The sequence below is a fragment of the Dysidea avara genome, chromosome 4 (assembly GCF_963678975.1).
Source record: "Dysidea avara chromosome 4, odDysAvar1.4, whole genome shotgun sequence".
NCBI classification, from domain to species: Eukaryota; Metazoa; Porifera; class Demospongiae; order Dictyoceratida; family Dysideidae; genus Dysidea; species Dysidea avara.
The window spans coordinates 13,187,427-13,215,168 of record NC_089275.1 but is presented as its reverse complement, the minus strand read 5'-3'; the positions used below and the strand labels follow the sequence as shown (position 1 = coordinate 13,215,168).

At 37.6% G+C, this 27,742-nt stretch overlaps 2 protein-coding genes across 4 annotated transcripts in view; one reads left to right on the top strand and one right to left on the bottom strand.

Annotated features, from left to right (window-relative positions):
- The window catches only part of LOC136253054 (uncharacterized), a 150,373-nt gene that overhangs the window by 3,902 nt on the left and 118,729 nt on the right, over positions 1-27,742 (top strand). The window lies entirely within an intron of this gene.
- On the bottom strand, positions 15,644-16,861 carry LOC136253567 (uncharacterized). The gene is made up of 2 exons (XM_066046233.1): positions 16,698-16,861; positions 15,644-16,271 (listed from the first exon to the last, which is right to left on the bottom strand). Exons 1-2 carry the CDS (start codon positions 16,859-16,861, stop codon positions 15,644-15,646), a joined length of 792 nt encoding a protein of 263 aa, XP_065902305.1.

Here is a 27,742-nt window from a genome sequence, read left to right as displayed (position 1 = left end):
AAAACGCAGTAGTACAAGTATTAGCACTCATAATCTCTATAGCAAAATATATACAACAAAATAAAGCCCTTGAATTACTCTAAAATGCCACCCGAACTTTTGTTGCCACAGTACCATTTATCATATCAAAACTAGCCTGTACATTTTGTCAAATGAAGCCATATGTATATTTCGTTTATTCAATACATTTTCTATGCAAAACACATGTTGTTAAAGTGTAACATTTCATTACACCTTACACATTAGACTTTTCCAAAAAAAATGGGTGGAATTAACAATTTCTAACCTTCAGCTTTCTTTTGTTCAATACACTTTTATCCAGGAAGTCACTGCTCTTGCAGTTTGAAGTCCGTTGATTGCAAATAACTCCCATACAATTCACGTTGATGATTGCACATGGCTCATTTATTGCTACGGTTCTAAATCACACATGGGGAATCCCCATTAAAACGGGTAGCATTATTTAGAGCATTCTAGCAGCACCAGGTTGGTGTGAAATTTATGTGGATTGCGACAGTATTTGCCATTGCTCTGGTGGGTCAAACGTTTGTAAGAAAAACTTCATATATTTGAATAGACACACTGAATACCTATGTACTTCCCAGAGAGCTACTTTTCGGATGCTACTCGATGCCACAGGGGTTCTAGTGGACTGAGGTTTGTAGCAATGTATTTTATATCAAGTAGGAAGAGAGACTCTACTGGTAACTTAGAGTCAATTTTCGTATACATGTAATTTAATTTTTGTGGCAAACTTGACACAAGTTTTGATATATCCACTGTTGATTACAACATAATATGCACTCCATACAAAACTCCATTGAAGAATTTTATTTACTTGGATGGACAAACCCCGAGAGTACAACTTATTACTCTCAAACCAAATTAGCCAAACTTGGTATCATACCATGTGTTGGAGGTTTTGGAGTTTACTGATTAAGAATCCACCCTAACTGAGTGGTTAAATGGTCAAAAAGTGCGAAAATACCGACAGTTTTTAGTGTATTAGTACACATCTCAATTTTGTCATACAAGACTCCATTTTTCCCTTTGTCCCAGTACACTCTATTTCATACTACGTGAATTTCTTGTTATCAAGGAGTACAATGAACCATATCCCATCTCCGCAACATAACCGTGAAGACATACAAATACAATGTATGAAAATTTGACTAAATTTAATGTTTTGATATGCATTGAGTACCGTATGGTTGGTAATTTTCGGAGGGATTTATTTTTGGATGTTTTGAAGAGACCCTTCTCTTTGAAAATAAATTCCACACCAGATTGTTCTTCGAAAATAAATTCCGCAAGTAAAAACAATAATCCAACTTTCAGGGATCCGGTTGCATATTCCTCGAGTTTGTAGCTCAATATTACTGATGATAATGGGTAAACTCAATCGTTATTGTGCCAATATCCAGAAAACAGGTGATCCAGAATGGAAACTGATGCTGTCTGCTCTAGAATCTATGGTAGATAGCTTGCTACGATTGAGCGTGATCGAGCAAGTGAATTTAGTCCACTCAATCTTCTCTCCAGTGCACAGGGATGGGATTACTCCATCAGTAAGTCAGTTTTTGGCAAACATTCACGTATCTTCATAATTTGTGACACGAATTTTTGTTTATTTGAATTTTGAAATATGCACTCTTCAAAGTAAAATCCTTCAAAGTTCATATTTTGCTTCTTGTGTAAAAATTTCTGGTTCGAAAATAACCTGCTATACAATACGATGTGCAGAGTAACTGGTCATTCGATGGACATCATCACATGGACATCGTTAGGACCAGGCTACTAGCTGCAATTGAAACAGTGATACTTTGAAATACCTGCATTACTTGTTCTTGCATAAAAACAGGAGCATAGCGCAGCCACTGTGGATTAGAGAGCTGCACTTTTTGAGGCCTGGACCATCAATCAATGGAGCAGTGATGCATATGCTGGACAACGAAGGAGTTACTTCCACATTGCAAAGAAACGTTAGCTAACAAAAATTCGCATGCAGGGTAGACAGAAATTCTGTAACATTTTCTCTAGGCTTCCACTCCTAAATGTCACAGCTGTTGTTTTCTTTGCTTCAAATGGCTAAATCAATCTTCTTAGGTCTGGCAGCTCACTCCAGTCTGTATGACGACCATTGCCTATTAAACAATTTTTACAGTGAGTTAAGACCCTAATGAGTTACACTTGTTGACACTATAGTGCTGAATCATTCGTGGTTATTAGCTAGACAATTAGGTGTCATCTCTTACCCACACTGCAAATAGATACCCAATGTAGCTTAGGCATGAGCCTTTTATGCTAAAAATTTTACCCATTTTCCCAGAATTTCCTAAAAATTTCTCCTATTTATTTTTATTCATGTATCTAGCCTAATATTCCATAATATTGCATTGCTTAGTTTTCAAGATGCTGCTATAAGTAGTGCCAGAATTAATTAATAGCCATAAACGAACTATTTTTCTAGCCATAAATTGTTATAACAGACAAAGAGAATATCTGCAATAGTAATTGAACTGTTCAATAATATTATTATTGTATTGAAGCTGTAGCTATAGCTACATGCTAAGTTTGGTAGATAATAATGATATCAGCATGTTCAAAGACTTGAAGAAGATACACTGGTGTAAGATACACAAGTTTTAGGATAATGCAGTTACATCTCTGATGCTGGCTGCACATTGTTGACATGAAACTGATGATCTGACTGTCTATTAGAGAATTTGAGTGTTCTATTAGAGTATATCGATCTTTTAGAGGCTTTTCATCCAGCACTCATATGCAGTAATAATGCCAGCTATATATCATTCTTAGTAACTTAACTCTTTCTTCTAGCTAATTAAAAATAGACACACCCTTACTTCAACCGATTATCCCATGAACATCCGATAATTCTAAAATTAAGTCTGTAACCATCCTATTATTCTGGAATTATTCTCATGAAATTGGTGACCTATTATTCTGAACATTATGCTGGCATAATAGGCACAGGCCTAGTGTAGATACAGTACATGGGTTGTGGTGTCTGGAATTAGATGCAGTGCATTATTATGTGGTGTCTGGAATTAGATGCAGTCCATTATTATGTGGTGTCTGGAATTTGAAAACGTACTCCATATACCTGAGCCATAGATTGTTCTTAAAGTTTGTGAGAATGTGCAACATGAGAGGGTAGCTAACCTAGTGAACTCCATAGACAAGTGATTGGGGGGTAGGTAGGAATGGAGGTAAGCATCACAGAATTGTATATTGTCACTCAGAAGTCTTTCCCATGGTAGAGCCTAGGCCAGAGGAGGTTGGTCACACATCACAAACATTTCCTTAACTGAACTTGAAGTGATGGGCTGTGATTGTGAGTATTGTAACAAACTGAAGTATTCAGAAAAAAATACAAATCACAAGTCATTAAATTATATAGTTTGAAATACTCATACAGATTGGGATTCAATAGTGTCAGTGGGTAGAATGCTTCAAATTCAATCACGGGTGAATGTATACTAGTAAAAGGCAAGGGGTTGGCAACTCGTAAAATCCCTGTACGAGATTTCAAATCTTCAACTTTTCCCAAGATTTCTAAGATTTTATGGCAAAATTTCAGAGCAAAACAACTTCGTAGTATCCAGATCATGAGACACTTAGTATTCGAAAATGTCAGGAAACTTTCGTGAGTGAAGATTTCAAATTTCTAAATCTCTAGAAGCCATACAAGACCCAATGCTAAATTTACTAAAGTGTGCATAAAATATCACAACATTTCAGATTTCAAAATCAGCTAAGATTTCAGATTTCTACAAGATTTCAAAGAAGCTGTACGAGATTTCAAAGGAGTTGTAATCCCTTGGTAAAAAAGAATTTCAAAATGGAGAGGGTGGTGGTGGTAGGTGGCAGAGGCATAGGAAGATATTTCAGGCAGGGTTGCTGAGGTGAAAAGTGGACGCACTGGCAGGGGGTCTGGACAGCCCCCCAGACATTAACGACATTTTCAGAATTGTATGGCTCAAATCATTGGAAATTACATATTTATGGACAAAACAATGATCACAAACATGCATGAACATAGCACAGTAGCTACCTAAATTGCAAACATGGATTAATAGCCTATAACATTGTATTACAATAATTTACATGCAACTGTACTGGTATAAATGTCTCACTATGTATTATATTGCGTGTATACTCTAGAATGGAAGAACGGCCTTGGCCAAATTATATAAATATTGTCATTTATCAGTTATATTTATTGATTTATTTCCTAGTGTTAAATGTAAATGCTTTAACAATTAAATCATCAATTCTGTTCTGAAGCAACAGGTTGCTCAGCTAACATGCACTCCCAGACTACTTAATTAACACTTTATAGACTAGAGAAGGATCGATTTTTCTGTTGTTGTAACTGTAACAGCTACCATCAGTAAACAGGTAGGTGGGGTATACCCAACACAAGTACTTGGGTACTGACACACAGTACACACCTTAAAGCTTTTAATTCAATATTATCTACATTATTACTGCTACTAGCGGTGTTTGCTGTGTCATCACCTTTGCCTTTGTCGCTTCCGTAAACTTTATAACTGGAATATATTAATTGGAATCTTGTACTCCAATCCTATCCATCTCTGCACGTGGGAGACACGTGACATCGTGTTGGATTGTGAATCCATCATTTTCTATACTTCTTCTGAATCACAAATAATCGCGCTAGTGTTAGACAGCTAGCCAATGGCGAGCTGCAACATCGGAATCATCATCGTGACCGTCAGAATCCCTTTTGCCTGATCACGTGATCTATTTAATTACTTTGCAGCGCATGCAGACAAATTGGTGGGGGGTGCTCCAGCACCCGTTGCACCCATGCTTCCTACGCCACTGAGGAATAGGTAGTGTCGGAAAAGTAGCTAGGAATTATAAGGACTAAACATTATTGTAGAATAATTTTAAACTTGTTACATATCATTGGTGTCTATAGTTCGTCTAAACATTGAAAATGTTAGCAAACATGATTAATAGCAGTACTGAATTTGGAGGTGACAGGGTGGAAGGTGATGCAGGCTGGTGATGAGAAACGATGAATCAATTTTGTCTGACCTTATGCATACTTCTCGTGAATGTGACAAAAAGGCTAGATGATAATACTAATTTCAAATGCCAAGTGTGGGTATGCAGTAACATGTAGTATTACATCATAGGCTATGTATGATGCATAACCATACTCCTCTGGTTTACAAGCGCATAGATGTTTGATTAAAATCATGTATTAAGAGACAAAGTATACCATCGCAAAACCTGTGCAATAGCACCAATGCCATGCAGGCAGAGATGCAGATGCTAAAGTGCACAATGAAATATACGTAGTACTCTGGCTAGTTTGCAAAGCAGTGACTTAGTCAGAAACAAATAACAGTCGGTCATTGGGAATTTGTAGTTAAAATAGCTTCTTTGTCTGACTGTAATTAAATCAGTTTACTCAGACGTAATGTCCTAGCTATTAAAAAAATGATTGTTTGGTTTATGGCTTATTAACTACCACTTAGCTGCTAGGAGACACTACATTCTTACAACCAAAAATTGGGTAGCTATGAATGTACTATGGCCTACTCCCATTCAATTAGTAACAGTTGTTAGTTCACAACAAGAGCAATGAATGATATGAACAGTTCAGGAGTGGTGGAAAGGGGGTGCACCAGGGTAGTACATTTATTGAGCAGTGTGTCTCAAAAGATATTACATATGTTTCAGACTGAAAATTTTGATGTAGAGTGGTTCTGTGCAAATCATACTGCTTTCTGAGTGGACTAGTGTTGTATAGGGATACAGTAAGAGGCAGTCACGAGTAGTTCAGCTAGCTATATTATATGAGCCTAAAGAATGGCATGCACAAGACAGAGTATTCTCAATAGTGTTATGTGTGTTGATTGTTCTATTGGAACATTCAACCAACTGCTCTAACAGAGTACCTCAATCTTTTCTTTTAACCCTTTGAAAATTAATAAAATGTGTTTCATCACTAGTGGCTCTCACAATGCACATGCATTCAAGATCATAAACGGAATATCCTATGAGTAAACAGTTTGGACAACGTCATGCTGTGGTTAACCATGTTCTTCGAACGTTGTAGCATGATCGAACATAATATAAGGCGAATGTGTGTTGGGACCATTTTTTTTTTTCATGATGAGAATTATGATGACACTACTTGTCAAATGGGTAGAAGAAATAAAGAGAGGTTAGTGAAGGTTTTATGATATTGTAGATCTGTTATTCACTGTCAGTAGTTTAGCAATGCTAACCATGGAATGATAGGTGGTTCATATGCGGATTAGCAGTATCCCAAGTGTTATATGTTCACATGCGTATTTTACGTAAAATAAGTGTAGTTTTTAAGAACCAAAGCCACTATAGTGGCATTTGGGGTCAAAAGGATAAGGTTATTATAGTCAGTCTACTGCAAAACAGTACCATAATTTGTCTCTAGACATAGTACCTGGCACCAATTCTCCTATTAACAAAAGAAGAGAGACTGTTTCTGAAGCAACCAGCAGCAAAAACAAAGATGAAGAACCATTTGTGGACTTTCGTGTGACCAGTAGAGATCAAACAAAGCAGCTAGTCAGCCTTTGTTAAAATGGCATTTAAGTCAAAGAACAGTGATAGAGTATCATGTGTCAAGAAGTATGGAGCTCCTGAATCATGTAGGCTGAAATGCCTCAAGTTAGATTCAGCAGTGGGAACTAGCCATTATGTATCTTATCCCCATGACCACTCGTAGAGCAGACTGGGTTGCAAGCTACCTACAGAACTTTTTGGATGGATGCAGCAAACCTGCTTGTCGATGTCTTTGAGAGGGAAGATGAGCTGGAGCAACCTGCGGAAGTGATTGGAGGCATACAGATATCCCTGCAGTTGTTGGGTAATGCTAATGACAGAACACTGTTGACCAGGAGAAGGCCATTCTAACACAGGTAAACTCCCGACTAAAGGACCTGGTTAGGGATGATGATTTCAAGGAGGCTGTTCCCATGTTTTTTTTGGGCGCCCTAGCAAACGAGACACTTGAAGCAGCAACAGTGCTAATGAGATCACTGCATGTGAAAAAAGCGTGGGCAGGATTTTCACAAAAAAAACACATACAGAGCAAAAGTGCCATGAAACAGTTTCCATCAAAAATGACAATTAACAGTTAATGTAGTTGTGTGCAGATTTAACACCTGTTTAAATCATCATACAGTATGGTATATATTAGGGATCATGTAGAACTGGGCTTTTCCAGCCAAAACTATCACCCTAAAACCAGCATCGATTTGCCTTCATGACAGTTTGGCAGTATATTGGTTAGGCACAGCCAAGCCTAAAAATGTCTTCTGACCAACCCCAACCCTTCCAAAAAGTTATATGGAGTTTAACCAATTTTCTATTTAACGGAATTTTATTCTGACTAACTGATGCCTTTAGCCAAGCATAGCTCAATAATGGATATAGCTACGAGCATGATTTCTTCACTGTTTGATGTCGCTTAATCCCAAAATGTGTCTTTTTGCCAACCGCAGTACATATACAATGCATACATCTAGAGGTGGGCAGTATACCGGCATTTAGTTGTTGTGAAATATATTTTTAAAACCGATTAACTAAATATTTAATATTTATTAATACCACATACTGATATACCAAGAATACCAGAAATAACCGGTTCTTGAATGGTTTTATTACAGCAGGTGCTAATAAGCCAGTTACTTATTATAGGTAATAATTGTAGAACCCACATGAGTGAGTATGTTACAATAGGTGTAATAATTAAGGCTATAGTTACAATGTAGTATTATTTAAATGTCTTCTAAATTGTTACTACTTATAGTATCTCTAGGTAAATTGTTCCATAATCGAATTGATGTAGGAAAGGAGCTGTACTTGTATGCATCAATAACTGTGTCTGACTGTATAAATTTAAGGTCACTGCCGATGGTATGCCTTGTTCTATATGTTATATAGCTAGATAGTGAGACATCCACGCTACTATGAATAATTTTGTGCAACATTTGAAGTCTCAGATGTTTGAAGTGTGTTTCCATGGTATTCCAATTAAGACGTAATAACATGTTTGATACACTGCTAGTTTGGTAATAATCATGCATCACAAAATGAGCTACCTGTCTTTGTACAGACTCCAGTTTTTTAATTCACTGTCTGCTATAAGGTGCCCAAGCTGTAGCTGCATATTCCAAAGTGGATTTGACACATGTAAGATACAGATCTTCTTTGATTTTACATGAGCAATTTGTGAAATTTCTCCTTACAAAACTTAATACAGAGTTTGCCTTTTTGCACACATTGTCCATGTGCTGGTTAAAAGATAGCTTGGAATCAATTAATATGGCTCACTCGACCATAGTAAGTTGTTTTCCATGAAGGGTGTAATTAGCATGCATTGGGGTTTTTAAAGAGTTATTGATATAACCATACATTAATTGATGTTGAAAGACATTATCCACTTTTTCTCCCATAGTTCCAAATGTTGCAGATCATCTTGCAAGGCTCTAACATCTGTAAAACTGTCAATTCTCCTATATAGTATGTAGTCATCAGCGTATAAGTGACAAATAGAACTTACAGTAATTCCTGTACAATATCACTTACATATACATATAAGAAATAACAGAGGTCCTAGTACAGAACCTTGTGGGACACCACTTAAAACATTACAGGGGGTGGAGGTGCATCCACCACACACAACACTGTGTATGTCCAGTCAGAAAAAATGTAATCCAGTTTAGTATATTACCTCTTACTCCATAATATATAGTTCAATTTTAGAAGCAAGTGATGGTGCGATACTTTGTCAATAGCTTTACTGAAATCAGGTAAAATCATGTCTGTTTGGCTGTTTTGATTTATATTGTAAGCTAGATCGTGGATTGTTTGCAATAACTGTAACTCAGCAGAACGCCGTCTCCAAAATCCAAATTGCATGTATTATTTGATTCTATATGTGACATGATATTGCTGTATATAATATGTTCCATGACTTTACTACATATACACTAGCAAGAGACAGTGACCAATAATTTGATGGATCCTTTCTGTTTCCTTTTTTGAACATTGGGCAAATTAATGATTTTCCCATTCTGATGATACTGTAGATTGATTTAAGGAGGCAGAAAAAAGTAGCTGGAGACAAGGAGATACCTCAGTTGCTAGAACTTTCAGTAGTTTTGGTAGGGATGTGGTCAGGAACTGAAGACTTGGTGGGATCAAGATCATTTATATAGTAAAGTGGCAATACCAGATAAATCAAATTCAATAAAAGAAACATCTTGATATGGACTGTCTCCCATGTGTGGCAATTCTGAACCATCATCCCTAGTAAACACTGAAGAAAATTGTTCATTAAGAATCTCAGATTTCATCTGGTTGTCAGTATAGTTAGTGCCATTCTTGTGCAGTGTTCCTAAACCGCAATAATTTGTTCATGATGGTTTGATATGTTGAAACAGCCGTTTCTTCTTGCCATTTTGATATGGGTCATATATGGTGTTAAACATGTATTTCCTAAATGCTCTTTGGCATTCCCTTTGTATGGTCTTTTTGTATATGTTAAAGCATAGCTGTGAGTGCTATATGAAAAATAAAGCACGAGGCGCATGGCCAAGTGCTTTATTTTTCATAAAGCACTAGCAAGGCTATGCTTTAAATGATCTATGGAACTTTCTAGCCGTGTAGCTTCACCATACACTAGGACTCGTAATTAACATGTGTTACACGAACTATTAGCAGCCTGAATGCACACAAACTAGTTTAACAAAGTAACTCATGTGTAGTTCACCATAGTTTGGCATGGAAGACATTCATCGTGTATTTTGGCAGGTTTTGCTTGAAACCCACAATCAAATCTATTGTGAGTCACATGGCAATATATTTCTGTGATATCTCCAGAACTTGTTCGTTTACATTAACAAACGTAACAGCAATGTTACCTTCTCCCACCCTTCATCAAAGCATTTAGGTATGTCTATAACAGTAATCCAGTAGTAGAACTTGTATTGGCTGGGGTGATTGATCACTCAGCACCGAGGGGTCACCAACTGCTTCGAAATCTCGTACACCTTCTGTGAAATCCTACCTGAAATACGAAATCTTATGTTGCTATCGTGATTCTGATTCTGGTACCGTATCTTACACTCAACTGCTCCTGCACAAAAGTAAGAATGAAATCCGATTTTCTGCTCCGCTTCGGATTTGTATAATCTCTATTATCTATGGTATAATCAAGTTGTGGAAGCCGCACAAAACCAGGAGCTGTGGGAAAGAAGTCGCACAAAACCAGGAGAAAATCCATACAAACTGTTCAAAGGTAACAATGAAATCCGATGTTCCGCTCCGTTTAGGATTTGTATTAAGAAATATGTGGAAGCCAAACAAAACCAGGAGTTGTGGGAAAGAAGCCTCATAAACCAGGAGAGGATCCATGCTAACTGTTCAAAAGTAAGAATAAAATCTGATCCGTTTCGGATTTGTATTAAGCGAGTTGTGGAAGCCAAACAAAACCAGGAGCTGTGGGAAAGAAGCCAAACAAACCCAGGAGAATCCATGCAAACTGCTCCTGCACAAACGTAAGAATGAAATCCGATGCTCTGCTCCGCTTCGGATTGCGAGTTGTGGAAGCCAAACAAAACCAGGAGCTGTGGGAAAGAAGCCATACAAAAACAGGGGAATCCATGCAAACTGCTCCTGCACAAAAGTAAGAATGAAATCCGATGTTCTGCTCCGCTTCGGATTTACTTAGCAAATTACAAACTTAGCAAAACTTCATAAACTTAGCAACACACCAACTACAAAAGCAACTTAAGTATACAGATGCTCCTGGTTTTGTTGGGTTTCACACCAGATAGAGCTTTGACAGTTGCTCCTGGTTTTAAGGGGTTTTGCACCGGATTTCCCCTGAATGATTGGCCTTGTTTCTTGGTTTATAGGGCTTTAGCTGTGAGTTGCTCCTGGTTTTTTAGGGTTTCATTTAATAGTTATGCCTTGGCTTTACTTCAGAGTTTATATGGCTTCGCAATTCCTCTCAATTTCGTGTGGCTTTGCTCCTATATGCCTGCTGAACTTCTGTTTCTTTCTCCCACTATTTTGTGGTGATTTCAGAACTTATCGCTCTACACCAACCTGTAAGATTTTGCAGCTCTCGTTCGATTTTGTGAAATCTTTAGAAATCCGTGAAATCTTGAGAAATTTGTTCAAGATTTTGAAATCCGTACCCCCTTTTTCGTGAGTTGGTGACCCCTCGCTCAGCACGGCGAGGCTATCAGCCTTCACCAACATGGGTGATTAGTCGTACTAATGTGAACCCCGCAGGCTATTAGCCTGCACTAAGGCATGTGGGCAACTGTGCTTTATTGCCCACAAAGAATGCTTTATTCGTTCAATAAAGCACTCTTTGTGGTCATGAAGCACTGTTGGTTGGCTGAGAGTGTACTTTATGAAATTTAAAGTACACATTTTCCTTTGATCTCGCCCACGCAAAGTTAAAAATTCCTTATAGCATGACCAATCAGCAGATGACCTGTAGCTTTAGCATGATTATAACTAGCTTGTTTCTGTCATCTCAACTGTTGATATGTCTATTAATCCATGGTTGGCAGTTGTTGATTCTTTTCAGTTTTGATGAAACATATTTGTCTAGTAAAAGAAGAAGGTTGTCTCATAAACAATTCCATAAAGATTCCACACATGATTTTACAGTAAACTGGTCACAAAACTCCTTAGAAAACTTACACATAGCTTCTTTCACTCAGACATATTAACAATATTCCATAGATAAACTTTGTAACTGTTGCTGCTATGATTTCGAGATCACTTATACCAGGAGTAGAGTAACATTCCTGCACCAGAGTAGGTCTGTTGGTGAATAGCAAATCTAAAATATTATTATTTCTGGTGGGGAAATTAACTATTTGTGCAAAACCACAATCATGCATCATGTCGAGTGCTCGTTAGTTTATTAAAAGAGGATATCTGTGACTGTTTATTGATTCATTTGACCAGTCTATGTCCGGTAAGTTGAAATTTCCAGCACAATAGATGATAGCATTTGGATATTTTGTAGCAGTTTCAGTGATAAGATTACACAAATTATTAAAGTACACAATGTCTGTGCTAAGTGACCTATCTGCACTAATAACAATAATTTGTTTGTTATCAGACAAATAAACTGATACTATACATATTTCCAAGGAGGATGGATGTCTAGTAATTGTGACTCTTAAGTTCGATTTTGTTCCAATTAAAACACCTCTATATCCATCATCATGATCGTTCCGATATACAGAGTATGAAGTAGGTAAAATCTCACTATTCAGTATAGATTGGTTTAACCAGGTTTCACATTCCAAGATGATGTCAAGGTCTTGATGATTTATCGATTCAAAAAATGACTCTTTTTTACTTAACACACTTTGTATATTGATCAACATTAAATTTAGTGTTTTGTGGTGACCAGCACCAGATGATCTAGTTACAGGCTTATTAAATGTAGAAGGGATATCAGGAACGATGTGAAGCCAGAGTGGATTGCTTGAGCCAGACTCCTTACTTACTACACGGGTGTATCTAACAATAATACTGCCATTTCTTATCATTAAATTTCTTTCACCTTTAGCTCTTCTAGATTTCAGTTTTTGGACTAAAGATTTATGTTTGACACGCTCGGATTGGGAAATGAACACCCTTTTATACTGGTCATGGAATCTGAGGTGGGGGGCTTGAAAGAGAACAGCATGTTTATCACATTTTGAAGTCAATCTGACAAGCAATGGCCTATGCTTTTCTTCAAGTCTCCTGCCAAGACGAAGGACTTTGTCTACTTCTACATTGAGGTCAAAAACTGTTGAACAAAGAAATATATGATTCTTTATCAGCTGATAAATCAGCTCCTTCAGCATTATTAAGTTGTTCTTGCGACTTCGATTGGATATTTCGTCAATGACACTCCATGCAGCTGTGGTTGATTGGGTGGTAGGTACAGAACTTTGAGCAATTGAGGAAGCTGTAGACTTTATCTCTTTCTCCTGATTTTCATTCATAGAGCACAAGGCATTAACTTTGGCAGACAGGTCTGAGATTTCTTTTCTAATAGCATTTTGTTCTAACATAAGTGGTTCAGTTTCATCAGATTTGGAGTTATCAAATGGAAAAAGGGCTTTGTGAATTGAGCTAAACATGAGTTGCTTTGAACTTGTTTCACACTTATTAAATTTGCAATAATACATAACATTATCAATGGTAGGTGTTAGTTGGGTAAGTAGCTTATACTGCTCTTTAGACAGGCCTTCACAAGATGCATGAATAGCATAGGTCACATTGTACAGCTTCACTTCTCTTCGTGCATTTCTTATTACAATGATAACAAATATCAACATTCTTACTTAATTCATGTTGCTATTACGGTATGGCAGAGCTTGTTAATAAAACCAGAATGAAGAGTGCAGCATGGGATTATTTTGGTTTGGAAAAACGTGGTGATGGGAGAGTGGTTAGCGGTGAAAGTGCAATTTGTCATCTTTGTCTTAAACGCATGTTGGCTAAACATGGAAACACTTCAAATTTGTTTTCAAATTTAAAAAATAATCACTCAGCAGTGTACAAAGAGGTTATGGACGCAGTGATTGTTAAGGAGGACTCCACTGAAAAAAAAAAAAACGGGCAATGGGAAGGAACTAAGCAATGTTCGAACATTCGGTGTTAGCTTTCAAGTTACAGGTTTTCTTGTACTTACTAGCATCCTTCTTAAGTTTTATCTTTCTAATCCTATTTACTAAGTTTGCAGCATTTGGAAAGTGCATAGTAGTAGCAGGGCCGCCCGGGGGCCCAGGGCGGCCCTGCTACTACTATGCACTTAAGGCTATAAAAAGCACTTAAGGCTATTTAGTGCTTTTTCATCGATAGCCAGTCTCAGTGTTTTCATCGATAGCCAGCCTCAGTGTTTCTCATCGATAGCCAGTCGATGAGAAATACTGAGGCTGGTTTTCTAAGGCTAAAAAGAACACAGTTGATTTCTTGCTAAGTTCACTTTTAGCCATTTCGTTTTCACAAGAAATCGATCCGTGACCTTTTTAACCGTAGAAAACCAGCCTCAGTGTCTCATCAGCTCCACCGGCTATCGTTCATGGCATTTCCAGTGCGTACGTGGCTTGAAATTTAAAAGGAAGTATACGTTTTATGACGAGAGTTGATCAAACACCCCGAGCTCTTGCTTGGGGTGTGAAAACGAGTTTACGTATTGATTCTGGACCAGACCCTATTTCGGAGTAGGCGCTTATAGTCTCTAATCGATACCGTATTTTTCAAGTTGCTTGCGAAAATCAAACACAGACATGTGATCATGGGCCAATATACACACGTGATTCACCAGTTACCATCCGGTGAAAATGGACCCTGGCTTTGAGAATGTGTTAAAGGCTATACCCGGCGGGGAAAAAGTAATTGAAAAGTTTTGTGCTGTGTTTCCTTCACTAACATCTGGGGCTAACTCTGTCACTCAGATTTATAATGTTACCCAGGCTGACAGTCACAATGGCAGGAATTTAAGCGGGAATATCGAAGCAGCGCGCTCAACTGATGTCACCGCGGCAATTTGTGGTAAAGAAGCTTAAAGTACTGCCAACATTAGTAGTGGGGTATCAAGTATCGGTACCGCTACCATTTGTAACAGTCATCCTGTGAAGAGATTGGATTCAATTGCAATAAAAGTCCTGAATGCTGCTCGAAAAAGAGATTCAAAGAATTACATGCTAAACCTAGACCTTACCTCGTTGAGCAAACTGAAGTATCTTCGAGAGGAAATACTTGAACAGTTGGGAAAGGATGTAGTTTCATATAACATGGAATTTTCAGTTGGTTATTATGTCTCCTCTCGGAAGATCTGTTTTTCAGAAACAGATAACATCAAGGAAGAGTTAGTGAGGATACGGAATCATGGTAGACAGTTATGGTGTGATGGAAGGGAAGTAAAAGAGTCTGTAATTTGCCTTGATAGTTTGCCACCGCCAAAGAAGATAAAAGCAGATAAACCACCAAATGCTGCAGAACAGAAGGCTGCAAGAGTTGACGCTTTGGCTGTTGAGTTGCAAGAAAGGCATGTTGATAGATTTAATAAAATACAGTACAAGCTTTGGGCTGAAACCATTGATTGTGGCAAACATAAAAACAAAGATGTACCACCAGCTGGCTCTATATGGAATCAACGAAAGGCAAAACCTCAAGTGAGTAGTGAAGGTATGGATGCAATGGCATCAGTGGTTGCCGATAAAGTTGTCTCAGTTCTGAAAGTGGATCGTAGTCCCACCAGAAAGGATAAGGAAGCTACAGATGAAAGCGATATGTCTCCTGGTAAGAAGATAGCATATCAAGAGAAATTATTGAATCAAATTGACCAATTACACAAAATGTATGAACGTGGGCCATTACTGAGCAGCAGTTTAAAAAACGAAGAGATTCACTTTTTAATCAGCTAGATATATTATCTACGTGATCACTATAGTACATGAGGTTTAAAACAGTTTGCTTATACATGATTGTTATTCATGATGTGTGATTATCTGTGTATTGTGTGCATATACAGAAGTGTTGTGTTTAATTATATACAGTTAAATTATGTATGAAAACTATAGCCTGCATGTCTGATGTATCCTTTACAATCTTCTGTAGTGACGGTGTTGAAAGCAGTCATCAACAATAGATGCTCTGAGCCCATATTGTCTAATGCTACTTCATTTGACTTAAGAAATGCCTTAACTTTGGCAAATGATTCTTCTAAGGGATTGTAGTCTGGACTGTAAGGTGGAAGATAACGGAGGATTGCACCAGTTTGTTGAATAGATTGTGCAACTCTTTCCACGTGATGTATGGAGGCATTGTCCATTACCACAACTGATCTTGAGTTGGTACCATCAAAGGGTTGCAAAATGGGGACCAGACTTCGGTCAACAAAACTGCCAAAAGTATCACCATTTATGTTGCCATCATAGATATCTACATCTTCAATACCACGTTCTGACATGATAGCAATTGCTGACATGCGTTTTCCTTTTGCAATCAATCTGAAATTGCATGATGTCATTCCACGCAAGTGGTATCCAAACTTTCTGCGGTCACTGCGTCTATCACTCCCAGTCTCATCCAACCATACAATCATATGGGCAGGCAAGTAACTGAACTCTTCCATGAATTTTGTCCTCAGTTCATCATTTCTTTGTAGAGCTACATGTTGAAGTTTCTTCCTAATTGACAACAAGTAAAGATGAGGCTATTTCTACTATAGATCAGTCCATCCAATGCTTCTGAAATGGGCCAATACTTGATTCTTGAGCTTATTACATTTGCATGCTAATAAAATTCCATCATCACAAATTAAGCCAGCAATAAATTTACTTATTAGCAATCACTGTTGAAAATGGTCGGTGAGAATCATGATAATTATACAACTGAATTGTGCACTAAAGTATTTTATAATTTTGCATGGCATGTTATTTATTTATTATTATGTGATTGAGTTGTCCTTGTTGCAGAGCTAAAAAGCATAATAGCTACATTAACTGGGTATAGCTAAAGTTAATATTAAGTTTACAGACTTTAACCTGTGGCCTGGAATCAGTTTTTGTCATCACAATTATTTTTACATAAAAGCTATTACTACTAGAACAAACCTGGTGTAGCCCAACCTTCGAATTGCTCGATACATGGTGCTCACACTCACCCAGGTTCCAGTGCTGTGATACAATTCGCTCTGTAACTCTTCTAAGTAAAGTTCTGGCTTCTCCATTAACGATTCAGTAATTGAATACTCTTCTAAACTACCTAAAACTGGCATGGGGCCTGTCCTGTGTGGTATTGGCGAAACACTTCCAGACGTACTGTAGCGATCGATAACTCGGTAAACTTTTGACACATGAATACATAGTAAGTCAGCTATTTCCCTACATCCGAATTGTCTGCAGTAGTATAACCATATGATTCTTAATCTTAAGTCATCCGACAATGCAAGTGGCATAGCTTAGCCAAGGCAGAAATAGCTAATTCAAATAATCGCGCGCACGTGAAAATCCGCACGTGGACCATGTTTAAATTCTGATATTCGCAAGGAACCTGAAAAATACGGTAAGCGCCGTGACGAAGAAAAAGCGGTCTGGCCACACGAGACTAGCATTGATTGTGCAAGATCAATAATTAGCTGCAATAAAGACAACTATGTTTATTTGTAATCCTTTTTTTTTTTTTTTTTGAAGATATAAAGAAAATAAGATTAGAACATACAAATAACAGTTAAACAATTAAATGAAAAACTAAGTCTCTGATTGCACCAAGGCCACAGGAGCACTTTTGATGTAACGACCTTGTGAAGATCATGCTCCTCTAATGCATTGGATTGCTGAACGTAGTAAACAAAATGACAATCTACATCTAATCCATCCTAGTACTGTGGCATAAGGGTCATTCCATTTGTCAGACAATAAACTCGCCAATCGCTTGTAAAAAACACTGGCTTCATGGCCCATTCCCCCGGAAGCAGAGAACACTAGAGGGGTAAAAGAACTGTGTTCCACTTCACGGATTCGCAACTCATAAGCTCTCTTCTTTGTTATTTCGTGTTTCCTGTACCATGACTGAAGGGTGGTTCCACTGTTGGATGGTGCAAGTGGGTTAAAAATTCTGACGTCCGTATAACATTTTTCATAACGACCACCCCAAAATCCATTCATGGCAATGTCCAAGCGTGCGCCATCCTGAGTGTTGGCTGTCTTCTGTTGAAATCTTTCATCACTTAGAGGCTGCAGATGAGGCTCAACCTCCACATCATGGCACACTTCAGATAAAAATTCAGCTGTGATATCCCTCACTTCGTTGTGGCGTATTGAAGGGAATCCACCCTTTGGACAAGATAGGGCATGATCAACAGAAAAGTTGGTACCACACGCACAGTGGGAAGGTGTACGAGAGGGCATCCAGCCATACCTCAAAGCAAGGGCATCTTGAACCCCACCTGAACCCCACCTGTAGGACTGCCTACCAGGTGGGGTTCAATGTCAAATGTAGTATCAAGAATTTTGGAACAGAAGGAGCCTATCAGATTAATGCTGAGCAGTGACCACACTGCTAGCCATCTGGTACCTACCTTGATGTTCTGGAATCAATTGATAGTGCAGTCTCACTACTTACTGGTTTGACAGACATCTTATCTGGGGAGCAGTATGTCCTCCCAATGCTGTATTTGCTAGAAACTGACTTGCTGAAGGAAGGTGCTGAAGATACAGTGTTAACTAGGGATATCAAATATTGTATTGTCGATGGCATCAAATGCTGCTATAGTAGATTAGGCCACTCCAAATAAATTCTCTGTTTCCCGGTCACCGCCCGCATCTAGTTACTGTCAGCTCTAAATATTCCATTATTCTGTATTCTATTACTTAGGATGGTCGACCCTATCTTGGTTCCCCTATTAGTACTTTCAGATTTGTCCATCAATTTGTTGTAACCAAAGTGTCTAGATCGGTCTCTGAGATCGAAGAACTTTCTAAGTTGCTTCTCAACATCCTCACTGTGCATACAGCACTTTTACAATTTCCAGCAAGTGGAAATATCTTTTCCGAACTGTACCCAATATTTCTGAACTGCTGATCCCTTTAGAGAAAGCTATCCATCATATTTACATACCAGCCTTGACTGGTCGTAGTCCACCTAATGATCAAGGATGCTCTCTTCTGCCCTTTCCATTGTGTTTAGGAGTGTTGCGACTTATCAATCCTCTGTTGGTTAGTGATGTCCAATTCAAAATGTGTGTTGTATTGTGATGTGTGTTGTGTGATCAAGGATTTTACTACCCTGGTACTGCTCTGCATTGAAAATCTTTATGTTGCAAACCTTGTGGTCATGTGATGCAACATGATCACATGTGAATGAGCTTCACTATATTGAAATTATTTTGAAAATATAAACATTGCATGCATGCAGCTATATTAATGATGTCTATGTCAGGATCATCAAGTATGTAACATGAAAATAGTCTGTTTGTCACTAGTGACTGTACTTCCCCACTTCCGGCTTAGTTACTGCAGTCTATGTCAGGATCATCAGGTAAAATAATTCAGCCTGTTTGTCACAAAGAAAGTATACACCATACTTCCCACTTCCTCCATCATATGAAGGTACTGTCCCTTTGTACCACTTTAATTTTCACTCCTCCTTTTATAGAAAACTTCATTTTAATGGTTTTCCCCATCAAAATCAAGTCAGGTGGGTTGTAGATGACACCGACATCATTCTGTGAGCTACATACAAATATATGCATGTAAATAATATACATGCATCATATACAATACAGGCCTGTAGCCAGGGGGATTCAGGGGGTTCTGAAGAACCGCCCTCTTGGAAACAAGGTCCCCAATTCAGTAAAAAGGTCCACAATTTTAGCAAAAAGGTCCATAATGTAACCAAAAAGGTCCACAATTTTAGTATACGAGTCCAAATTTTCAGGAGCAAAAGTCCATTAGCTACAGTTTACTAGATACCACTAATAAGAAGCTAAATTAAGTGCTACGAGTAACTCATTCATTGCTTGCATTACATGCAATGCAAGATCAAGATACTCTAATAGAGCAGTCAACCACTTTAATAGAACAATCACTATAATAGAAAAGTCACAATTACATTTCTTTTAAAAGCTACATAATTTGCATTCTAAACTGAGCTTTCATTAAAATTTAAGATTTTGGTAGACTAGCCCCTCCATGCAGAGCCCATGAATAGCACCCATGCTTCAACTCCATGCAATGTGTCAATTTCATCGCTTAAAACACCCTTTGTTCTGCTCCACTACCCCTGTTGTTCATGGCAGAGTGCTCAATCTTTCCATTCTTATTCACTGTGACATTCTAATATATTTTTATTAAGACACGTGGATGTGCAGATGGTATAATTACAGTAGCAGTAAAGATATTTTCCCAGATATCATCCATACAGCTGGTCTTCAGTTTAGCTTAAAAATTGTTATTTTATTGACTGAAAATGCCACTAAATTCAACCTTTTAGTATCTATTTTCAAAACATTTCCTGTGGGGGGATGCCCCCAGACCCCTTAGTTTCATGCTGGATGCGCACACCATAATATGATTCATATAAAAAGTCCACTTTTCTTCTAAAAGAACCTACCCAGATTAAAGTCTGACTACAGCCCTGCAATATTGAGACCATAATTATGTGACTGGATCTGGGCTGAAGCCCTTTCTCTGGCATGTCTACTGGTGTATATTTAAAATGACAGCCCGTGAGTCCACGGATAAACCACCCGCCACAATGCACTGCTATGTTTCGTATGTAACTTGCATATATGTAACTAGCCATATGCATAAGACATAACTAAGTTGCACAAAACATAATTATTTATAAAATGTACAAACAGATATTCACTACGCTGCCTTACAGATACGAGAAACACCTTTGCAGTAAATCTGGCCACTACAGAAACTACAGACTATTTTGTTCAAAACAAACATGATAATCAGCATACTAGTGTTGTTCCAATTCTCAGTACTGGAACTAAAATAATTACAGTACAGCTCTTTTTTCCAGTTCTAGAACTAGAACTGGAACAATAATTTTGCTTTCTTTGAGACTGGAACTGGAACTAGACTATAATTTTGCTTTCCTCAAAACTGTAACTATAGAACTATAACTATAAAGAAATTTCATCAAGTACTGGAACTAATACTTGAACTGGAATACGTAGGTCATATGACCATACAGTTTTTTCCAATTAGATTTTATGCTCTATACAAGACTAGATTTTTTCCTGCTGACAAAAACACACAACATAGACTAGCATATAACTTCATGAAAAGCTGTATGTATTACAACCATGTAGGCATGTGCTACAATACTGCTTGAAACAACTGATTAGCTAGAGAATGCCAAACACAATGCTGGCTCAGTCACATTGTTATGTCCAGTTCAGTGTTTGATAATTAGCTATACAGATCACTCGTTTTGTACCATGCCACCATTCAGACTCATTAGTTACCTCAAAGGACTTGAAATAGTGGTGTTATATAGTTGTTTGTCTAATAATTAGCTACATACATGAAATGATTAAATCTGGCAAGACTAGCATATAACTTATTAATGAGTGTCTGTGCACATATTTCATTATGGGTTTTTGGTAGCTAGTAATTAAGTTAAAAGAAGTGTTGTTATAGAAATTGAAGAATGATTCAAAATGTCACGGTTCCTGAACTGGAACTAGAACTGTAATTCTAAAGGTTTATGGTTCCAGAATTAGAACTGGAACTGCTTTTATATAGATTATTGCTCTAAAACTGGAACTAGAACTGTAATAACTAGCTGATACTGGAATAACACTACAGCATACATAGAAGAAATCGTATGTGCTACAAACTGACATTTTGTACTGTCAGTGAAAACAAATGGGACACATTCCATGATGTGTGCATAATTGTAGTTACTGTGGTATGCCAAAAGGCACCAGTCAGGCTGAAATGATGTTAAACAGTGCAAGCTTGTAGCCTTAACTATTATCAAGTTACTTGATTGAAGGCATCAGTCAGTTAGTCAATTCTACTGAAAAAAAATGCATAGCAACCTAGCATACGTGAGTCATTGATTATTGGCAGGTACCAATTATTGGCTCTTGTAAATTATACAAACCATGGAATATATGAAGATACGTAAAATAATTTTGCCGCATGATTGGAAACGAGAAACCAGTATGTTTTTGCATCTTTACTGAATATCTCTTGAACGGCTGGAAAACTTGTCTGAAACGGAGTCATCTAAGGACTGTATATCCCACAAAACTTTTACAATGAACCAACAAGGCACCAGAGAGTTACTGATGAATTTGCAAAATCTACCGATAATTGGTCAATCACTGAAGTACAGAGTACCAATAATATGTACCTCATGCCAATAATTAGGGCACGATATGCTTTGAAATTTCACTCACAACACGATGATCACCAATGTGACATATTAAAATTTGGTGTGCTAAGAGACTAAGACTGCTCTATCGAATAGTGCAAACCGGAAATTCATATAATACATCATTCCAAAAAATAATTACAATTGCTGGACGAAATGGTGCCGATAAGTTGGTGGGTTACACTATTGAAATTGTTTCAGGTTGCACTGAAAGCTTTTGGGCTTGACTATATATAACCAATACTGCCAAGGCACCATGAAGGTATTGTGAGGCTGGTTTTGGGGTGATGGTTTTGGCCAGAAAATCTCAAAACTGCCATAAGTTTGAATAGTAATAGCCAACTATTATAAAGTATTTTGCATGGGAGGTTTATTTTACACAAAATACAGCATTTTTTTTGAAAGACATGATGTATAAACCCAACTTTTAACACTTTGAAGAACAAAACTAAATCTTTTCTTCCTTTACCCTATTTAATGTGCTTATCTTTACCTTTTGCACTGAAGACATCATACATTAGTTAAAAAAATACTATATACTAGTTAAAGTACCATTAGTGATACTGTACAAAAGATACTGTAGAGTACTCATGGTTGAGACCTCAGCTTTGCCTGTGCAGCATTACCCTCTTGACCTCACTACTCAAGCTATATTCCAATACAACTGACATAATTATGTAAATAATACATGTCAAACTACATGTATTTGTATTGAACACTATAAGCCCATGCATGAAATATACATGTATAAACATACGTCATGATTATGTACCTTAACAAGCCACTCTGTGGTCTACTGGAAACCGAAGATTTAGATCTGTACATAAGATAAATAACAATAATAATATGCAACTCTGCAAGTATAACAATATATCAAGCAACACAACATATCAAGACACATCGAGTCATCAGGCCAAGGACTGAGACACACTCAAAAAACAAAAGCAACCTCTACCTAAAGTCTATTATAACAATGAAATCCCCGTAAAAGTATAAGTTGGCCCATGCAATTCTGAAGCTATTACAGAGACCTTTTCTTAGTTCTGGTAAAGTCATCTTGCTTATTTGGTGGACCGGTGCATTCTGCTTCTTGCTGGTGTTGGAATTTTCTTTGCTGTTTCATTTGGGTGCAGTCTCTTGCTTTTTAGCCTCACTTAAACACTTTGGTCATTGTAGAACACTGAATGTCCTTGCTTTGCAACAACATATTTAGCACAAATGGCTTTGTCCATTTTGTATAGATTAACTAAAGCAGGAAGTAACGATTGTGGAGTAGCAGTTTTGTAATCTCTATTTTTCCATTCAACAGCACTGGTTGATGATGGACATCTCTTCCAAGTATTAATATCCATGTCAGCATGATCTTTATGTAGCATATTTAAGTGTTGGGTCCTGATCCACCATTCAACCCTTTTCTTAATATAGCAGCAGTCCAATTGCAGTTTTTGTACAGAAATTCCACCTCTTCCAATGACAAATCTTTTATAACATTAAGTTGAGTTTTTGCAGATGATTGTAAGCACAATGCTTTAAAGTATTCCAGTGCACTGGGGCCACATCAGTGCATAATAGCTGTAGCAATTTTGCTGAATATTTGCTTTTCTTTAACCTTTTGCATACTATGAACAACTCCGTTACGTACACGGTGCTAGGATCTAATCCAATGTACCTTGCAGTAATTGTATGGCTGAATCTTCTCCAATACTTATTTCTAATCCATTTATTTCAGCATCTGACCAATCTGTCACTATTCCTAAAGGGTTTATTTCAGTTGGCTGGAAATTGGGATGATCCGCTTTGAATTTTTAAAACATTTTGGTGAAAGCAAGTGCATGTGCATCAATTCCCATTCTATCAAGTGATAGTCAAATGCTACAGCATTAGATAAGTGTGTAAATTCTGTACTTACACTGTATGCTATATCTGTTTGTATAAAGTCAAACATTGATAGCAATCCACTCATAAAAATTACGGATTCATTGCAAATATGTATTTTATTCCATCCTCCAGTCCAGCAGAAGCTAGGTATGGTCTTGATAGATTTTTTAACCATATATCCTTGAGCAGTGCCACCTAACTGTTTAATCTCTTCTGCATCGATTTTATCAAGATTCTGTTCCTACTGTAAAAAGTCAAATGTTTTCCCTGCAGATGATGTCAGCTTGGCCTTTTTTACTTCAGTCCTTTTCTGGCCCAAATGTGTACTAGCCTTATCAACTACACCTGGCACAAATTCTAATCCGTTTCTTTGACTTATATCAGGTGCTAAGTGTTGAATTAAGTGATACAGCTCTAGAAATATTTTCCTGTATGTACTTGGCAATTTTAGTTGGCCCATGAATTGCATGACTATGTAGATTAATCATTAGTTCTTTTTGATTTCTGATGGGTGCAAATATCCAATGACAGTTGTCATTTGAATTTTCTGGACACAAATATGCAAACTCTATTGTACAGTCATTCACATGATTAATTTTAATGGTGCAGATGGATGTAGTTTGCATCATCTTTTTTCTCACACTGCAGCAACATAGTTGCATGAAGGCTCACTGCATACTTTCACTCCACCACATGCAGGGTTCAGATTGATTGTAAATATGTTCTTTTTTACCACCTACATCCATTTCCAACAACCTATCTTCGGTTATCTTTCCTTTAGACAACTGGATATCATTCCAAATAAAATGTGGATCGCTTTCCACTGATTGTTCTAATTTTTGTAATCATCTTTTGATAAACACACTGAAGCTGGGCAGTTTCATACACACCAGGATACTGATATTCGTTTTTATTTGTCAACGTTTTCCAATTTTCTTTCTCACTCATCATTTACATAGCTATCATTGGTGGTGGTGTTCCTTTACCAAGTTACCAGAGGAGGTTGAAAGTAGTGCACTATTCTTCATTTCTGGTTGGCACTGTTTCACTAACCCTAAAGGTATTGTAATCTTATTGTCTTCTGTAGCAGTCAATTCATGACGTTTAGTTGTGATTTGGTATCACATAGTGGCCATTTTTTTATCAGTGACTTCACTTCACTTTGTATAAAGCTACAATGGCGGATTTCATGAATTTTTGGAGGCACATTCTTGGCTGAACTAAGTGCTGTAGGTAGAAAAAGAAAGTATCAGGGGCGGATCCAGGGGGGGGGGGGCTTTGGGGGCTGAAGCCCCCCCCTTCATATTTAGGCTTTACTTGATCAATATGCTGAGTATTATAATGAAATTTTGTCTTAGCATAATTATATGATCACTAATAATACAAATACTCATAAAACCACCTTATAAACATCTTTCCAAGGTATTATCAGTGGATTTATGCTAAAGTTTATGCAACAAGGACCCGGATCAGCATTGGAGGTGTACAAGATCAACATACTCTAATAGAGCAGTCAGCTAACTACTCTAATAGAACATTCACTGGAAACATGTAGTTGGTTCTGTTATGCCAAATCTGCCTGCACCTATACATACAATGAAGTGCATTGGTCTGTTTAAAGGGCTTCATTCATCTACTTGTGTAGTTAATATGTATGACAATACTTAATTCAGGTACACAATTTCCATTGAAAATGCTCTCAGATTCAATCTTGTATTGTTCAAATTTCAAAATTTTCCACTCTCAACATTATTATTCTAACATGCACTTATTCAGTGTTGTGCAATTGTAAGAGGGGTGCATCATGTACTTGGCTGTCTGTACCTACCCAAACTTTTCCATTAGCAAAATGCTTCAGAGAGCCATACCTATAATCTAAAGGCAGTATATAAAATATCTACAGGCAGAAAATATTATGAATTTTATGTCCAAATTGCAGTATTTTAGTATCTATTTTTCAAACATTTTCTGGGGGAGCATGCCCCCAGACCCCCCTAGTTCCAGCATGCTTTGCATGCTGGGAAGTGTACTTCGCACACCTTTACCCAAGAGATTAGTACCTTGAGTTAGCCCCCCCCTTTTATAAATCCTATATCCGCCCCTGAGTATCACAAGCTATAAAGAATGGTCTCAGCTAATAATACACCTAAGCTAGGGTCCGCAATGAAAAAATCGATAATCACGAAATTGTCCCCCTACTATTTCAACCACTAGGGCATATCAAAGTATTTTTCTACGTACCAATAAAACTTATTTATATTTCTCCATACGAAGGGAATCGCGATTGCTTTATGCTGGAAATCGTGAAAAATTGCGCGCTCTCCGGATGAAGCATGGGTTCCTTCCCATACTTGGCATATATAGTCCAGGTCTATGCCTGATTATAATCCACAGTAGAAATAAATCGATTTGCTACTGTGGATTTGGTACGGAGCTACTCTTTGCCAAAAATCGGCCGGAAATCACGTATTTTTTTGGATTCGGAGCAACCCAGTAATCAACAAAAGGAAAGCCCACAAACTTTCACTATACAGCAATATAGTTTGGATATCACTTCATGCACAGCGCAAGTTTCATATGGATCTGAGCTTTCCTTCCATCAAACTAAGCGGAATGAAATTTCTTCCTAGCGCATCTGAGACCAAAATGGGAGGCGTGGCTGCAATAACTCTAAGTTTTAGTTTCTCCAGCAAGTGATTTAGGCTTCAATATTATGTTGTGACCACCTAATGGTATTAGTTTCCAACCAGAAATGGAACACGTGATTATGAATTGATTTTTCGTTTGCATTATAGCTATACATGATTAGCTATGTAGTGGTATAATCCAGGTAAAATTTCACTAGTATTTTCATCAACATTAATTTGACAGAGACACCACTGATGAAGCATAGAGTTATAGGCATAGTAAACTCGGCTCCTACCAAAAATAGCAGGGTTGTTTGTATACTAGTGAATTTAAAAATTGTTAATTTAGAAATGGAAGTAGGGATCAAGCGATAAAAACTACTGAAACAAGTGATTTGAATGATGGCAACTATTACAACATAGCTTTGTGGGGAAATCCTTACATTGGCATCTCACCACGTCACCATATATGTTCAATGCCAAAGTAGGGATTTCCCCACAAAGCTATGTTGTAATAGTTGCCATCATTCAAATCACTTGTTTCAGTAGTTTTTATGGCTTGATCCCTACTTTCATTTCTAAATTAACAATTTTTAAATTCACTAGTTTGTTAACTTTTTTTGGTATAGGTATATAGCTATTATTGATCTTTGGCACTGACTGCTCTATTAGAGTATCTCGATCTTGCTGCTCGCTTTATGCAAGCTGCTCAATTACTAAATTGAAAGGCATGCAGGGTTTCTATCTCCTGTTTTCTACAATTAGTTACAGCTGGACCATTATTAATGGGCGTGGTCCACTGATCGTTAAGTACGAGCGCGCGCTCTGATTGATAAGGGCGTGGCAGTGTGTTCTTACTTCACTAGGCTGTTAAATCGCTTTGCAAGTGTTGCTATTCAGGCATCTACTTGCCCTTACAGTACGGAATCCGTTATTAGTTTTGTGGCGTCCGAATACGGCTGCTCTAAGGAAAGTGTCGATACGAATTATTAACGCCTCCGTGACTGGAAAAGAAGAAGACGATCCGTAATTGAAGATAAAAGGAAAGGCAAAGAGCAGAAGGCAGACACTCGTCGGAACCCGAAAAGGCACATCCCAGCAGCGAGTTAAATATTGTGGCAAAGAATGGTGATCCTTCGCTGCTTCGTTTGGCCTGTAGCCTTGCGAATATGGTCAGGCAGGCAGGCAGGCTGGCAGGCAGGCAGACGAAAATTTCTGTTTTAGCGATTTTTTTAGAAATAAAATTCCAGCACTTT

Excerpts from the sequence above, each read along its gene's own strand:
- LOC136253567 (XM_066046233.1), bottom strand. The coding sequence starts at position 16,861 with ATGCCAGTTTTAGGTAGTTTAGAAGAGTATTCAATTACTGAATCGTTA. Across the intron at positions 16,272-16,697 it reads CGAAGGTTGGGCTACACCAG|GAAGAAACTTCAACATGTAG; the intron begins GTTTGTTCTAGT and ends GTTGTCAATTAG.